This window comes from Hemiscyllium ocellatum, chromosome 11 (genome assembly GCF_020745735.1).
Source record: "Hemiscyllium ocellatum isolate sHemOce1 chromosome 11, sHemOce1.pat.X.cur, whole genome shotgun sequence".
In the NCBI taxonomy this organism is placed as follows: domain Eukaryota; kingdom Metazoa; phylum Chordata; class Chondrichthyes; order Orectolobiformes; family Hemiscylliidae; genus Hemiscyllium; species Hemiscyllium ocellatum.
In genome coordinates, this window is record NC_083411.1 from 40,561,117 (window position 1) to 40,578,443 (window position 17,327).

The window sequence follows — 17,327 nt, forward strand, 5'->3', positions numbered from 1 at the left end:
TCTCTCTGTTAATCTGTCCCTAATCTCTCAGTCTCACTTCGTTAACTCCCTGTAGCCCCTCACTCTGTCTCTATGTTAATCGCTTTAATTCCTACTCCTTCTGATTTAATCTCTGTCTCACCCTAATCCCTAAATTGCCCAGTGTAAATCTCTCCCCCACCCCTCACTATCTCTGTGTCTCACTCTCAGGATTGTTCATCTGGTTGTTGTCCTGAGGGACTGGGCCCACAGGAGTCTACAGGAAAAGGAGCCGAGGCCTGACTCCTTCCTGGAGAGGTTTCGGGGACCCGAGCTGCGGACAGTGGTCAGCAGAGTGAGCAGTAACACTGCCCAGGAGGAGGGCCAACCCCGAAAGAAAAGGCAAGTAGCTCAGGAAACCTGGGAAAGTAACATAACATATACCTCTGGCCAGTCAGATGGCTCCAGGTCTCTTGCAATGAGTAGGATATTGACTGAGTGATACACAGTGTGAGGCAAGTACTGTACAGCGAGCTGCTGACCCCATCAACTAACTCCACGTTTATCTGGGAATGTGAATGGTGTGAATATTGGGCTGTTTCTGCTCACATGGAAAGGTCCTTCCACCTGTTTGATTCTGGGTTCCTGTTTGTTTTGCAGAAAGCGGTCAGTGTTTGTGCTGGACCCGGCCGACAGTGTGTATTACCTCTGGCTGACTGTCATCACCTTACCTGTCATCTATAACTGGTGCTTCCTGGTGTGCAGGTAAAGATGACATTACTGAGCAATCATCCAGATACTCACACTGTAGCAATAGTGCTGACCAAGATTGGCATCTTCAGGCCCAGGTGAATTGTAGTGAAGTGGAACCCTGTGGCAGAACACTACAGACAGAGAGATATAGAGAGAGAGATTGAGAGAGACTGGCATTGGGCCTGTCGATTTTCCAACTACATGGGATTGAAACATTCAGACACAGTCAGGTGTTGGATCATTGTTTGCTCCAATATCCCAATTCATTTTCAGGTTGTAAATTGCAGCCAGTTCTCTTGTCTGAAAGACGACAAAAGCCAGGATATTATGGTATGTATATGTGTCCACAACTGCCTCAGAGTGATGTTCAACCAAGGAATCAGTTTTCTGCAAGATGCACGGCTACTTTTGCAGAATCTCCCAAACTACAGCTGTAACACTGTCATTGTGACTCCAATTAATGATAGTACTGGGCAAGTCAGATCCCGGAATGAAACCTGCCTTTTGTTTTGTTAAGTTAATCACTATGGTGCTTAGTCACTCAAACACATTCACATGAGAAAGCAGATTTTGCTTCAGGACAGTAAAAATGTTCATGACATAAAAGAAGAAGATTAGATTAGATTAGATTAGACTTACAGTGTGGAAACAGGCCCTTCGGCCCAACAAGTCCACACCGACCCGCCGAAGCGAAACCCACCCATACCCCTACATTTACTCCTTACCTAACACTACGGGCAATTTAGCATGGCCAATTCACCTAAAGAAAGAAAAAGTAAGAAAGAAAGATTTTAAGTCACTCAGCAAAACAAAATTTCAAAACATTTTTCCTGACACTATCCATCTGAGACTGACATCCAGAAAATTGATACCCCTACCTTTATTTTCCTATTTAACAGTCTCCTCACAGTTACTTTCATGTGGGCTGTGAAATAATTTCATAAGTCCTTTCCAAATCTGCCGACATGAATATTAAACAAACCACTGCTGAGGCCCCGTGGTTCCGCCTTCAGAGTAGATGACAAGGTGGCCCTAACAACAGCGAGGGCCAACCTGACCCGGGCCATCAAAGTATGCACATGCACAGAGAATACACAGGCTTTTTCAAGGCAGCACTGATATGTGAAGCATGTGGAAGGATATTCAAGCCATTACTAACCACAAAGCAGCATCGCCTGCTTGTGCTGATGGTGCTTCCCACCCGGATGAGTTGAATAACTTGAGGCACAGTTTGAGGGATGAAATGACGTGGCAGCGAGGAAGAGCATACCCCAATCCCAATAACCATTTGTTGTGTCTTAGCACAGCTAACGCGAGGAAAACCCTATGCAGAGTCAACCCACGTAAGGCTGCTGGACCAGATAACATCCCTAATAGACTGCTCAGAGGATTATCTGATGTGCTGGCAGATGTTCTCATGGGTAGCTTTAAAATCTCCCTGAATTGCACCATAGTTCCAATGTGTTTCAAGGCCGCTATCATTGGCCCCGTGCTGAAGATGTCTTCAGTGTCCTGCCTCAACGACTACCTCACCATTGCGAGAGGCTTGTGATGAAGCATATTACGACATTGCTGCCCTCTTCACAGGACACTGCAGTTTGCGTATCGTCTCAACCGCTTAACACATGATGCCATCTCCACCCTCTATCTGGCCCTTGCCCACCTGGAGAAGAAGGACACCTATGTCAGACTATAGTTCGTAGACTTCAGTTCTGCATTTAACACTATCATTCCTCAGTACCTGATTGGAAAACTGAGTCTGTTGGGCCTAAATAAATAAATGTAGCTGGATCCTGGACTTCCTGACTGGGAAAGCTCAGTCAGTCCGGATTGTGAACAGTGCCCCCAACACCATCACACTGAGCACGTGTCCCCCTCACCCCAGGGCTGTGTGCTCAGTCCACCTCTGTTCACCTTGCTGATAGACAGACAGCAATGCACAGCTCGAATCATATTATTATGTTCGCTGATGACACGGCAGTAGTGGGTCTCATTAGCATGAATGACGAGTCAGCATACCGAGGAGGTGCAGTGGCTAATGGACAGATGCAGAGCAAACAACCTGTCTCTGAACATGGACAAGATGAAAGAGATGTCTGTTGACTTCAGGAAGGTATGGAGCGACCACTCTCTGCTGGAAATTGACGGCTCCCCAGTGGAGATAGTGAAGAGCACCAAATTTCTTGGCATCCACATGGCGGAGAATCTTACCTGTTCCCTCAATACCAGCTCCATAGACAAGACAGTCCAGCAGCATCTCTACTTTCTGCGCAGGCTGAGGAAAGCCCACCTCCCATCCCCCATCCTCAGCACATTCTACAGAAGGCTCATTGAGAGTATCCTGAGCTGCTACATCACTGGCTGATTCAGGAATTGCACTGTCTCGGATTGTCAGACCTACAACGGATAATGAGGAGAGCTGAGAAGATCATTATAGGCTCTCTTCCCTCCATTACAGACATTTACACCACATGCTGCAAGCACAAGGCTAACAGCATTGTGGGCAACCCCACGCATCCTTCATTCAAACTCTTCTCTCTCCTGCCATCTGACAGAAGATACTGGAGCATTCAGTCTCTCACAGCCACTCTGTGCAATAGTTTCTTTCCCCAAGCCATCAGGCTCCTTAACACTGTTTGACCACACTCTACTCCATTTGCAATTTTTGGACGAGTTTTTGAATTGCTGCTAAAACAATGTTTTATTAATGATCACTCATTGTTACATTTGCAAACCCATCCTTCTACGCCCTCATTCAGGATATTTATAAAAATGACAAATAGCAGTAGCCCCAAAACAGATCCTTGCAGTACACCACTAGTAACTGAACAGAGTCTGGATTAGAGTAGTGCTGGAAAAGCACAGCAGGTCAGGCAGCATCTGAGAGCAGGAAAATTGACATTTTGGGCAAAAGCCCTTCATCAGGGAGCCGCCAGGATGGAGAGATAAAAGGGGGGGGGGGGTGGAGGGGGGAAGCGAGGGAGAAAATAGCAAAGAGTACAATGGGTGGATGGAGGAGGGGATGACTGAACTCCAGGATGAACATTTTCCATCAACCACCACCCTCTGTATTCTTTCAGCAAGCCAACTTCTGATCCAAACCACTAAATCACCCTCACTTCCATGCCTCCATACTTCTGTGCAATAGTCTACTGTGGGAAGCCTTATCAAATACCTTACTGAAATCCGTATACACCACATCAACTGTTTTACCCTCATCCATCTGCTTGGTCACCTTCTCAAAGAAATCAATAAGGTTTGTGAGGCACGACCTACCCTTTGCAAAATCATGTTAACTATCCTTAATCAACTTATTCCTCTCTAGATGGTTATAAATCCTATCTCTTACAACCTTTTCCAACACTTTACCCACAACCGAAGTAAGACTCACAGGTCTATAATTACCAGGGTGACTCTACTCCCCTTCTTGAACAAGTGAATAACATTTGCTATCCTCCAGTCTTCTGGCACTATTTCTGAAGACAATGACAACATAAAGATCAAAGCCAAAGGCTCTGCAATCTCTTCCCTGGTTTCCTCTTTCAAGGAGCTATGAACCTGCACATAAGGTCTTTTAGTTTGGCAATACTCCCCAGAACATTACCATTAAGTGTATAAGGAGAAAGTCAGGACCGCAGATGCTGGAGATCAAAGTCGAGAGTGTAGTGCTGGAAAACCACAGCAGGTCAGCAGTATCCGAGGAGCAGGACAATCAATATTTCGGGCCTAAGCCCTTCATCTTGTTCAAGAAAAGGAATAGGAAGTGGTGGGCAAAATATTGAAGAGAATTCTGAGAGACAGGATTTATGATTACTTGGAAAACCAGAGTTTGATTAGCAGTAGTCAGTGTGGCTTTGTGAGGGGCAGGTCATGCTCATAAACCTGATTGAATTCTTTGAGGATGTAACAAAACACATTGATGAAGGTAGAGCAGTGGATTTGGTGTACATGGATTTTACTAAGGCATTTGTTATGGTTCTCCATGGTCAGAAAGTAAGGAGGCATTGGATACAGAGAGACCAGCCTGTCTGTTTACAGAATTGGCTGGCCCATAGAAGAGAGAGGGTAGTGGTACTTGGAAAGCAGGGTGAGCAGGGATCGATTTTGGGACATCTACTATTTGTCATTTTTACAAATGACTTGAATGAGAAAGTGGAAGCATGGGTTAGTAAGTTTGCCAATGACACAAAGGTTGGTGCAGGGGGATTGTAGTTTGCAACAGGACATTGACATGATGTAGAACTGGGCTGACAAGTGGCAGATAGAGTTCAACCTGGAAAAGTGTGAAGTCATTCAGTTTGGAAGGTTAAATTTGAATGTAAATACAGGGTTAAAGGCAGGATTCTTGGAAGTGGGAACCGAGGGATCTTGGGGTCCCTTTCCAGAGATCCCTCAAAGTTGCCACCCAGGTTGATCAGGTTATTAAGAAGGTGTATAGTGAGTTGGCTTTCATTAGCAGGGGAATTGAGTTTAAAAGCCGTGAGGTTATGCTGCAGCTCTATAAAGCCCTGGTTACAACTGTGTTCAGTTCTGGTTGCCTCATTATAGGAAGGATGTGGAAGTTTTAGAGAGGGTGCAGAGGAGATTTACTAGGATGCCTGGATTAGAGGGCATGTCTAATGATAAGTTGAGGAAGGTAGGGATTTTCTCATTGGAGCGAAGAAGGATGAGAGGTGACTTGATAGAGGTAATGAAAGGCATAGACAGAGTGGATAGCCAGAGACTTTTTCATTGGTGGAAATGTCTATCAGGAGGGGGCACAGTTTTAAGGTAATTGGAGGAAAGTTTAGGGGAGATGTAAGAGGTAGGTTCTTTACACAGAGAGTGATCGGTGCGTGGAATGTACTGCCAACAGCGGTAATAGAGTTACATACTGTAAAGACATTTAAGCGACTCTTGGATAGGCCTATGGAAGATAGTACAATGAATGGTATGCAGGTTAATCTGATCTTTGAATAGGATAAAAGGCCTGCTCAATATCGAGGGGCAAAGGGCTTGTACTGTGCTGTCCTGTGTTCTATGTCCTATGTCACGTTGTACAGTGAGGGAACCTTTATTGCTGTTCACTATATTCACATCCAAACCTTCTACATGAATGACAAAAAGCAGTGGACATGACACCAATCAATGTGGCACACCATTGGTCACAAGCTTCCACTCCGAAAAAATAGTCGCCACCACCACTCTCTGTTTCCTACATTGAGTAAAAAGTGAGGTCTGCAGATGCTGGAGATCAGAGCTGAAAATGTGTTGCTGGTTAAAGCACAGCAGGTTAGGCAGCATCCTAGGAACAGGAAATTCGATGTTTCGGGCCAGAGCCCTTCATCAGGAATGAGGAGAGTGTGCCAGGCAGGCTAAGATAAAAGGTAGGGAGGAGGGACTTGGGGGAGGGGCGATGGAGATGTGATAGGTGGAAGGAGGTCAAGGTGAGGGTGATAGGCTGGAGTGTGGTGGGGGCGGAGAGGTCAGGCAGAAGATTGCAGGTTAGGAGGGCGGTGCTGAGTTGAGGGAACCGACTGAGACAAGTGGAGGGAGGGGAAATTAGGAAACTGGAGAAATCTGAGTTCATTCCTTGTGGTTGGAGGGTTCCCAGGCGGAAGATGAGGCGCTCTTCCTCCAACCGTCGTGTTGTTATGTTCTGCCGATGGAGGAGTCCAAGGACCTGCATGTCCTCGGTGGAGTGGGAGGGAGAGTTAAAGTGTTGAGCCACGGGGTGGTTGGGTTGGTTGGTCCGGGCGTCCCAGAGGTGTTCCCTGAAGCGTTCCGCAAGTAGGCAGCCCGTCTCCCCAATATAGAGGAGGCCACATCGGGTGCAGCGGATGCAATAGATGATGTGTGTGAAGGTGCAGGTGAATTTGTGGCGGATATGGAAGTATCCCTTGGGGCCTTGGAGAGAAGTAAGGGAGGAGGTGTGGGCGCAAGTTTTACATTTCCTGCGGTTGCAAGGGAAGGTGCTGGGAGTGGATGTTGGGTTGGTGGGGGGTGTGGATCTGACGAGGGAGTCACGAAGGGAGTGGTCTTTGCGGAACGCTGATAGGGGAGGGGAGGGAAATATATCCCTGGTGGTGGGGTCTGTTTGGTTTCTGATATGGCTAGGAAGAACTGTTTGTTTAGTGTATGGATTCTTCTGTAGATTTTCTGATATGGCTAGGAAGAACTGTTTGTTTCCTACATTGAGCCAATTTTGTATCCAAATTGCTAACCTTTCCTGTATTCCATGTGATCTAACCTTGCTAACCAGTCCATGATGGGGAACCTTGGGGGTGACATGGTGGCTCAGTGGTTAGCACTGCTGCCTCACAGCGCCAGGGACCCAGATTCGATTCCAACCTCAAGTGATAAACGGGTCCCTTTCGGAATTGCAGGTGGTGACCAGTGGGGTACCACAAGGTTTGGTGCTGGGACCGCAGCTGTTTACAATATACATTCATGATATAGATGAAGGCATTAAACGTAATATTCGTAAATTTGCTGATGACACAAAGCTGAGTGGCAGGGTGAAATGTGAGGAGGATGTTATGAGAATGCAGGATGACTTGGACATGCTAGGTGAGTAGGCAGATGAAGCCAGATGCAGTTTAATCTGGATAAATGTGTGGTTATCCACTTTGGTGGCAAGAACAGGAAGTTAGATTACTATCTAAATGAAGTCAAGTTAGGTAAAGGGGAAGTACAATGAGATCTAGGTGTTCTTGTACATCAGTCAATAAAAGCAAGCATGCACGTACAAGCAGGCAGTGAAGAAAGCTAATGACATGCTGGCCTTCATAACAAAAGGCATTGAGTATAGGAGCAAAGAGGTCCTTCTGCAGATGCACAGGGCCCTAGTGAGACCGCATCTGGAGTATTGTGTGCAGCTTTGGTATCCAAATTTGAGGAAGGGCATTCTGGCTATTGAGGGAATGCAATGTAGGTTCACGAGGTCAATTCCCAGAATGGCGGGACTATCATATATTTACAGATTGGAGCGACTGGGCTTGTATGCACTAGTTTAGAAGGATGGGAGGAGAAGTGATTGAGACATATAAGATTATTAAAGGATTGGACACTCTGGAGGCAGGAAGCACGTTTCCGCTGATGGGTGAGTCCAGAACTAGAGGACACAGTTTAAAAATAAGGGGTAGGCCATTTAGAACAGAGTTGAGGAGAAACCTCTTCACCCAGAGAGTGGTGGATATATGGAATGCTCTGCCCCAGAAGGCAGTGGAGGCCAAGTCTCTGGATACTTTCAAGAAAGAGATGGATAGAGCTCTTAAAGATAATGGAATCAAGGGTTATGGGGATAAGGCAGGAACAGGATACTGATTGTGGATGATCAGCCATGATCATAATGAATGGTGGTGCTAGCTAGAAGGGCCGGATGACCTACTCCAGCACCTATTGCCTATTGTCTATTGACTGTCTGAAGAGTAGAAAGCTGAATATTATTTAAATGAAGAAAGACTGCAGAAAGCTATGCAACAGAGATCATAATGTCCTTTTCTTAAATCACAAAAAAGCTTGCATCCATTCTTAGTGGGTTAATAGGGAAGACAAAAAGGATGTTAGCCTATATTTCAAAGGAATAGGATATCAGAGGGAGGTTCTGCTAACACTGTACAATGCACTAGTCAAACCTCAGCTTGAATAGTGTGAACATTTTTGGGTTCTTTTCCCAGGCAAGGTATTGGAGGCAGTCTGAAGAAGGTTCACGTGATGATAGCATGTATGAAGTGACTGTTTTATGAGCAGAGCTTGAATAAGTTGGGCATGTTCCTGTTGGACTTTAAAAGAATGAGAGATGACCATATTGGAACATGCAAGGTTCTAAGAGGACTTGACAGATTCGATGTGGAGAGGTTGTTCCCTCTTATGGGAGAGCCTTGAACCAGAGGCAATGATTTCAGAATAAGGTCTCCACATTTAAGACAGAAATGAGGAGAAATTTCTTCTCAGATATTGAATCTGAAATTCTTTACTACATTGAAGCTGGGCCATTAAGTGTGTTCAAGACTGTGACAGACAGATTTTTAATCAATAGGGGAATCAAGGGTTGTGGATAAAAGGCAAGAACGTGGAGTTGAGGAATATCAGATCAGCCATGATATAACTGAATGCAGAGCAATTCAATGGGCTGACTTGCCTACTTCTGCTTCTATGTCTAATGGTTTCATTGCATGAATTGTGTGTCTATGTGTGTGTTTCCATGGTAACCCCAGAGTTGTTTGACAGGTGGATGGGAGAACCTATTTGTGAGGGAGGCAAAAATTCAGTCCTCTGATGGATGGGTTAAATGTTTGCTTTTACGTTCTCAGAACTTTTCAGCATTTTGGGCCAGTGCCTGTGAAGCAGCCACACTGGCTGACACGAGGCTGGAGTTGGCTCAAGTGACTCTACAGAACAGTTACAGATAAAGGTGTGTTGGGGGTTAAACTGAAAGGGCATCATTTAGATTAGATTAGATTCCCTACAGTGTGGAAACAGGCCCTTCGGCCAACCAGTCCACACTGACCCTCCAAAGAGTAAACCCACCCAGACCCATTTCCATCTGACTAATGCACCTAACACTACTGGCGATTTACCATGGCCAGTTCACCTGACCTGCAAATCTTGGACTATGGGAGGAAACCGGAGCACCCGGAGGAAACCCACGCAGATACAGAAAGAATGTGCAAACTCCACACAGACAGTCGCCCAAGACTGGAATCAAACCTGGGTCCCTGGTGCTGCTAACCACTGAGCCACCGTGTTGGATTAATACCAAAAAGATCCTGAGGAATAGAGGTGGACAACTAGGAGGTAGGAGAAGAGTAATAGGGGCAAGCGGCACCATGAAGGAAGGAATTGCACACGAAGAGTTGGCAACACAATGGGATCATGAGGCAAGCTGGAAGGGGAAAGGCAGGACAGAATGGGAGAAGATGCAATGGCCAGGCTGAAGGTGGGCGTGGGAAAGGCAATGGATGTGGGTTGAAAGGGAAGTTCAGGAAGGTCAAGGGAAATGGTGAATGGGGTCCCAATGACTGAGGAGATTGAAACATGGCAGATGCAATACCAGAGGAAAGAAGACCATCTCCAGTGTTAGAAGGAAGAGTGTGGCTGAGAGGGGGAGGATTTAAGGATGAAAAATTGGAAAGAAAAATAAATTCAAAGGAGGTCGTATCCATGCAGTACCCATGCAGCATTTTGTCTTCTGGCAAATCCATATTGAGTCCCTCAGTGAGAATGCACAGCAGAAAGAGGAAGGGGTCTAAACTCTCTTTGCATAAGTTCATGCACAGCACTAAGCGCAACTATGTGTGAAGTGAGGAGAAACAAAACGTAACACACTGCATGAGCGCTTAGTAAGGATTTCAGGCTGAAATGAAGCATTGACTGCAGTAAAAAGGTTCCTATGCTGGGGTGGGGAGAAAGAGAAAAGAGAGAGAGAGTCGGGGGAGGGAGGGGGGTACCAAAATGGGGTGATATAGAGAGAGGGATGACACCTGGAGGGAATATCCCAAAAAGGGGCATCACAAATGAACTATACTGAGAGGCGTTGTAGCAACAAAGGACGTACTGAGAGAGGGTGTACTGAGAATGGGGTTTACGGGGAGAAGATGCACTTTGAGAGGGTATGTTTGTGACATTGCAGCTCCCTGCAGATGTGTGTACTGCGGTGTTGGAGATATCTTCACATGACTCAGGACACCGTCACTACATCTGTCACCTCGTGCAGGCAGATTTACAATTGCTCAGCTTGGGAGGCAGCACGATGCCTGTGACACTGAAAATCACAGCAACAATGAACCTCCTCACCACTGACTCCTTTCAAACCACAGCTATAGAGCTGTGTGGTATCTCCAGATAGGGAGCTACTGTGTACTCACTGAATTACAGGAATGCAGGACAGTTTGTCCAATTCACCATGGACTGAGCAGCCAAAAGAATCAGGCTTACAGTCATCCTGGGTGTCAAAGGGCCAGCAGCTGCTCATGTAATGCTCAGAGCACCTTAGCATCACCCAGATTCCTGATCAGGAAACAATTTCATTTCTCTGTGGTCCACATCTCATGAGTGAACAAAAGTAAAACTTGTTAATGTTGTATTTGATTCCCTCATCCGGGTCATTTTCACATATTGCAAATAGCTAAGATCCAAGGTCATTGTGATAGCCCACCAGTCACGGCCTACCACCCAGAATGAGGCCTATTCATGGCCACTCTTGGTTTCCTGTCCGTCAACAAATTCTCAATCCATGTCAATATATTACCTCCTATTAACTTTGTCCACCATCCTCTTATGAGAAATTTTATCAAAAGCTTGCTGAAAATTCAAATAGGAAAAAATGAGGTCTGCAGATGCTGGAGATCACAGCTGAAAATGTGTTGCTGGTCAAAGCACAGCAGGCCAGGCAGCATCTCAGGAATAAGGAATTCGACGTTTCGAGCATAAGCCCTTCATCAGGAATGAGAGAGAGTAGCCAAGCAGGCTAAGATAAAAGGTAGGGAGGAGGGACTTGGGGGAGGGGCGATGGAGGTGGGATAGGTGGAAAGAGGTCAAGGTGAGGGTGATAGGCCGGAGTGGGGTGGGGGCGGAGAGGTCAGGAAGGAGATTGCAGGTTAGGAGGGCGGTGCTGAGTTGAGGGAACCGACTGAGACAAGGTGGGGGGAGGGGAAATGAGGAAACTGGAGAAATCTGAATTCATACCTTGTGGTTGGAGGGTTCCCAGTCGGAAGATGAGGCGCTCCTCCTCCAGCCGTCGTGTTGTTATGTTCTGCCGATGGAGGAGTCCAAGGACCTGCATGTCCTCGGTGGAGTGGGAGGGAGAGTTAAAGTGTTGAGCCACGGGGTGGTTGGGTTGGTTGGTCCGGGCGTCCCAGAGGTGTTCTCTGAAGCGTTCCGCAAGTAAGCGGCCTGTCTCCCCAATATAGAGGAGGCCACATTGGGTGCAGCGGATGCAATAGATGATGTGTGTGGAGGTACAGGTGAACTTGTGGCGGATATGGAAGGATCCCTTGGGGCCTTGGAGGGAAGTGAGTGTGGAGGTGTGGGCGCAAGTTTTACATTTTCTGCAGTCGCAGGGGAAAGTGCCGGGGGTGGAGGTTGGGTTGGTGGGGGGTGTGGATCTGACGAGGGAGTCACGAAGGGAGTGGTCCTTGCGGAACGCTGATAGGGGAGGGGAGGGAAATATATCCTTGGTGGTGGGGTCCGTTTGGAGGTGGCAGAAATGACGGCGGATGATACGTTGTATGCGGAGGTTGGTGGGGTGGTAGGTGAGAACCAGTGGGGTTCTGTCTTGGTGGCGGTTGGAGGAGCGGGGCTCAAGGGCGGAGGAGCGGGAAGTGGAGGAGATGCGGTGGAGGGCATCGTCGATCACGTCTGGGGGGAATCTGCGGTCCTTGAAGAAGGAGGCCATCTGGGCTGTGCGGTGTTGGAACTGGTCCTCCTGGGAGCAGATGCGGCGGAGACGAAGGAATTGGGAATATGGGATGGAGTTTTTGCAGGGGGCAGGGTGGGAGGAGGTGTAGTCCAGGTAGCTGTGGGAGTCAGTCGATTTATAGTAGATGTCTGTGTTGAGTCGGTCGCCCGAGATAGAGATGGAAAGGTCTAGGAAGGGGAGGGAGGAGTCTGAGACAGTCCAGGTGAATTTAAGGTCGGGATGGAAGGTGTTAGTAAAGTTGATCAACTGTTCAACTTCCTCGTGGGAGCACGAGGCAGCGCCGATACAGTCATCGATGTAGCGGAGGAAAAGGTGGGGGGTGGTGCCAGTGTAGTTGCGGAAGATGGACTGTTCCACATATCCTACGAACAGGCAGGCATAGCTGGGGCCCATGCGGATGCCCATGGCAACTCCTTTAGTTTGGAGGAAGTGGGAGGATTGAAAAGAGAAGTTATTCAGGGTGAGGACCAGTTCAGTCAGTCGAAGGAGGGTGTCAGTGGAAGGGTACTGGTTGGTGCGGCGGGAAAGGAAGAAGCAGAGGGCTTTGAGTCCTTCGTGATGGGGGTTGGAGGTGTACAGGGACTGGATGTCCATAGTGAAAATAAGGCGTTGGGGACCGGGGAAGCGAAAATCCTGGAGGAGGTGGAGGGCGTGGGTGGTGTCCCGAACGTAGGTGGGGAGTTCTTGGACTAAAGGGGACAGGACCGTGTCGAGGTATTGGGAGATGAGTTCGGTGGGGCAGGAGCAGGCTGAGACAATGGGTCGGCCGGGGCAGGCAGGTTTGTGGATTTTGGGCAGGAGGTAGAAACGGGCGGTGCGGGGTTGTGGGACTATGAGGTTGGAGGCGTACACCAGATTCACAGATTCTCCTTTATCTTATTGCATCCTCTGGTAGATTTGTTAAGCATGTTTAATTTTTTGCCTTTCATAAGCCCTTTTGTCCAATCCTGTTTATATTTTGCAAATGTTCTGTTATTGTTCTTTTATAATAGACTCATGCATTTTCCCCATTACTGACGTGGGGCTAACTGGTCGATACTTGTTTTCTTTCCTCTGTTCATCAACTTTTAAATAGTGAAGTTACATTTTTCACTCTCCAGTTTGTAAGAATTGTTCTAAAATCTATAGTATTCTGGAAAATGACCACTAATACATCCAGTATTTCCAGGGCCTCTTCCTTTGGTATTCTGGGATGCCTTGGGGATTTGTCAGCCTTTAACTTCTTTACTTTCCTCAGCACAATTTTCTTACTGATTCAGATTTTTATTAATTGCACCTTCTCCACCCTTGTTTCCCTACAATTTCTGGGAGGCAATTTGGACTCTCTGTTGTGAAGGCAGAACCGAAGTTTGCCTGTACAGAATATGGGTATGCGCCATCTGAGGCAATAAGGGTTCTGAAGGAGCAGTTTCTGTTTCATCAAAGTTAGTCAGTGAAGGACAATATGTGTGACTGATATGTCTGTGATACAAATGATTAACACAATTTTCCCTATGTGTTTTTGTGTGTGATTAACATGTGTTTCTCAGTATGTTTTGATGTGATTAATGTTTCGCGAATTTCCTAATGTGTGTGATTAACGTGGTTCTCAGTGTGTTTCTGTGCATGATTAGCACACATTAAAAACTGAAAGCACCACGGATGCTGTAAATCAGAAACAAAAATAGAAGTTCAGCAGGTCCAGCAGTATCTTTAAAGAGGAATCAGAGTTAATGTTTCATGTCCGGTGACCCTTCCTCAAGTTCTAATTTCTCTTTACAGATGCAGCCAGACCTGCTAACCTTTTCCAGCAACTTGTTTTTGTTTACAGTTAGTGCATGTTACCCAGGGTGTTTCTGTGATTTTAGGTTAAAACACATGTTTTTCTTTTTCCCACAGGGCTTGCTTTGACTCTCTCCAGACGCAACATCTTACAATTTGGTTGATTATTGATTACACTTCAGATGTCATTTATATTCTCGACGTCTTTGTCAGACTCAGAACAGGTTTGTGCCTGTAGTTTTGTACCACTAATCACTTCCTACACTCGTGTTGCTTTGTGGTGTCACATATTTCCATCAGTTAGAGCTGTCCACTATAAATACTGCTTAGTGAGTGTGGTACTATAGTGTTGAGAATGGCATTGAGGATACTATAATACTGATAATATCCTCACAGTGACAGTAAGGATACAACAATGTCAACAATGACTGCTGGGATACTGCATTCAAAAAGCAATGGTGGGAATACTGCAGTGTGCTCAATGACAGTGCGATACTTCAATGTTGTCTGTAACGGTGTGATATTGCAGTGCCGTGAGTGACTGTGCAATATTGCAGTATCAACAGAGATAGTGGGACACTACATTGTCATCAGTGACATTAAGATACTGAAATATTATAAGTGACTGTGAGGACACTAGAGTGTCAAAGGTACAGTGATAGTCCAGTGTCAGCAGTGACAGTGAGAATAATGGTGCTGAGGAAAGTACTGTTAGAATTCATTCGCAGTGAATTGAGGGGTGCATAGGTTAAGTCATTTTATTTTACATTAGGATTAATCTTCGGCACAACATCGTGGGCCTGTTCTGTGCTGTACTTTTCAATGTTCAAAGCTGACAAATCCCCCAGGCCTGATAATCTACATCCCAGAATACTAAAGGAAGAGGCCCTGAAAATATTGGATGCATAAGTGGTCATTTTCCAGAATTTTCTCAATTCACTCCAATCCAGGCAACATCTTGCTGGACCTCTTCTGCACCCTTTCCAAAACTTCCACATACTTCATATAGTGCAGCAACCAGAATTGTATACAGTACTCCAAATGCAGCCTAACTAAAGTCTCATACAGTTGCAACATGACTTAGCATCTTTTATACACGATGCTGTAATTAATGAAGGCAAGTATGCCATATGCCTTCTTTACCATCTGACGACAGTGACAGTAGAGATATTGTAGTGTTGATAATTGCAGGCTTCGCGTTATAAATAGCAGAATCATGCATTTTGTCCTTTTTTAATGGGATGTGCATCATAGTTTGGGCCAGAATGTATTACCCATCCCTAGGTGTCCCAGAGAAAGTGATGATGAGCTGCCTTCTTAAACCCTCTCCTCCCTGACCTATCACCTTCATCCCCTCCCCCACTCACCTATTATACTCTATGCTACTTTCTCCCCACCCGCACCCTCCTCTAGCTTATCTCTCCACGTTTCAGGCTCTCTGCCTTTATTCCTGATGAAGGGCTTTTGCCTGAAACGTCGATTTTGCTGCTCCTTGGATGCTGCCTGAACTGCTGTGCTCTTCCAGCACCACTAATCCAGAAAATGCCTTCTTAAACTACTACAGTCCATGTGTTGTAGTTATTCCCACAATGTAATTCAAGTCAGAGTTCTTGGATCTTGCATCTATTGACAGTGACGGAACAACACTATATTTCCAAGTCAGGATGGCGAGTGGCTTTTGGGAAACTTGCAGGTAGTGGTGTTCCTTTGTATCTAGCATCTTTCTAGATCAAAGTGATTGTGAGTTTGAAAGGTGCTGTCTAAGGATATTTGGTGACGTTCTGCAATGCACAGTGTGAATGGTCCGCCTTGCTGCTACTGTACTGGAATTTTAATCAAGAGACCAGGCTAATGTTATGGAGGCATGGGTTTAAATCTCTATTGTAGCAGCTGGTAGAATTTAAAATTTAATCCATAAAAACCCTTATTTGAAAGTTCAACTTGTTTGTAGTTACCACTGCTGATTATCATAAAAACCCATCTGATTCACTAATGCTCTCTAGGAAAGATAATCTGTCATCTTTGCTTTTTTTTTGGCCTATGAATTCCAGGCTCACAACAATATGGGCTCATCAGCCACTCTATACCAAACCAGTGCAAAGTATATAAAAGAAAGAGATTGTGCTGGAACTTCATAAGCCATTGGTCAGCAATCAGCTAGAACATTTTCAATTATCTTGGAGAAGATGGAGCTAGAGGAAATGTAACGAGTTAAGAAAGGTTACAGAGGAGATGTTCCCAAGATGTTGCCAGGGCTGAGGGCATTCTATTATGAGAACATAGGAATATGAGCACTCCAAAGAGTGAACGGTGCAGAACATCAAATAGACATTGACAAGTTGGTGGAGTGGGCAGAGAGGCGGCAGGTAGACAAATGTGAGATTATTCATGTTGGTGCAAATAACTGGAGGGTTAGTACAAAATAGAGGATACTATTCTAAAGGGAGTACAGGAACAGAGAAACCTTGGTTTATGTTTACATAAATCATTAAAAGTAGAGTCAAGTAGAGAGAACAATTAATAAAACATACAGTATTCCAGGTATCATAAATATGGGCATAAAGTACAGAGGTAGGGAGGCTATCATGAATTTAAATAAAAACAGAAGTACTGGAGAAATTCAGCAGGCCTGGCACCATCCATGAAGAGAGAAACAAACAACTGAGACTCATCTCAAGTAGCTTCTGGCTGAAGTTTCAGTTTTCGAGTTTTGAATCTACCCAGGGTCACAGGTGTTTCTGTGATGTGCAATGCTCCTCAGACATCTCATTCTGAAATCCATACTCAATGCCTTGTGTCGCCATATACACATGCTGGACCTCAGTATCCATCAGTGCCACCTTGTGCTGGCTCAAAGCTGCCCTGACTCCAGTTCCATTTCAATTTCCAGCTTATTTGACACTCAAGCAAAAAAAAATCTTCCTTTTATGCATTAAGCAACACAAGGTTCAACAACTCAGAGATACCTAAGCCCATCTGGAACCTAACCCCGTCTCTCTGACTCGATCCCCTCTCCTAACCTACCTCCTGTTAGATGTTTGCTATTCCCAATGACCTTCTGTTCTCTAATGCTGAATATTCTGTAAGTCTTAGTTTTGTCTCTCTGCGCCCTCCACCTCAATGAATTTCAGCCACAACATGATGTTGAGCTATTCTTCATCCACCTTTGTGCCCATTTCTTTGGACAATGTAACATGAAACTATGTACCTGACCCTTGAGGCGTCTGTGTTTGACAACACTATTCTTCTTAAAATAATCTCTCAGTATCAAACAAGTTTACATCCCCTGTTCCATCCTACGATTCATTGTCACTGGTGATTAGAAGACAGAAAGCTCATTTCAGCCAGATTGAAATCCTGTATTACCCAGCAAAATTGTTCCTACAGATATTATTTATTATCCATTCAGTAATTTTATCACAGTGCCCAACATAGGAATGTGAATAGATCATTT

At 45.6% G+C, this 17,327-nt stretch overlaps 1 protein-coding gene across 1 annotated transcript in view; it reads left to right on the forward strand.

Moving 5' to 3' along the window:
* The window catches only part of LOC132820310 (cyclic nucleotide-gated olfactory channel-like), a 40,470-nt gene that overhangs the window by 13,448 nt on the left and 9,695 nt on the right, over positions 1-17,327 (forward strand). The window contains exons 3-5 of the mRNA XM_060832335.1: positions 190-364; positions 623-723; positions 13,991-14,097. Of these exons, the coding sequence (XP_060688318.1) occupies positions 190-364; positions 623-723; positions 13,991-14,097 (383 nt within the window). The remainder of the gene's footprint in view (positions 1-189; positions 365-622; positions 724-13,990; positions 14,098-17,327) is intronic.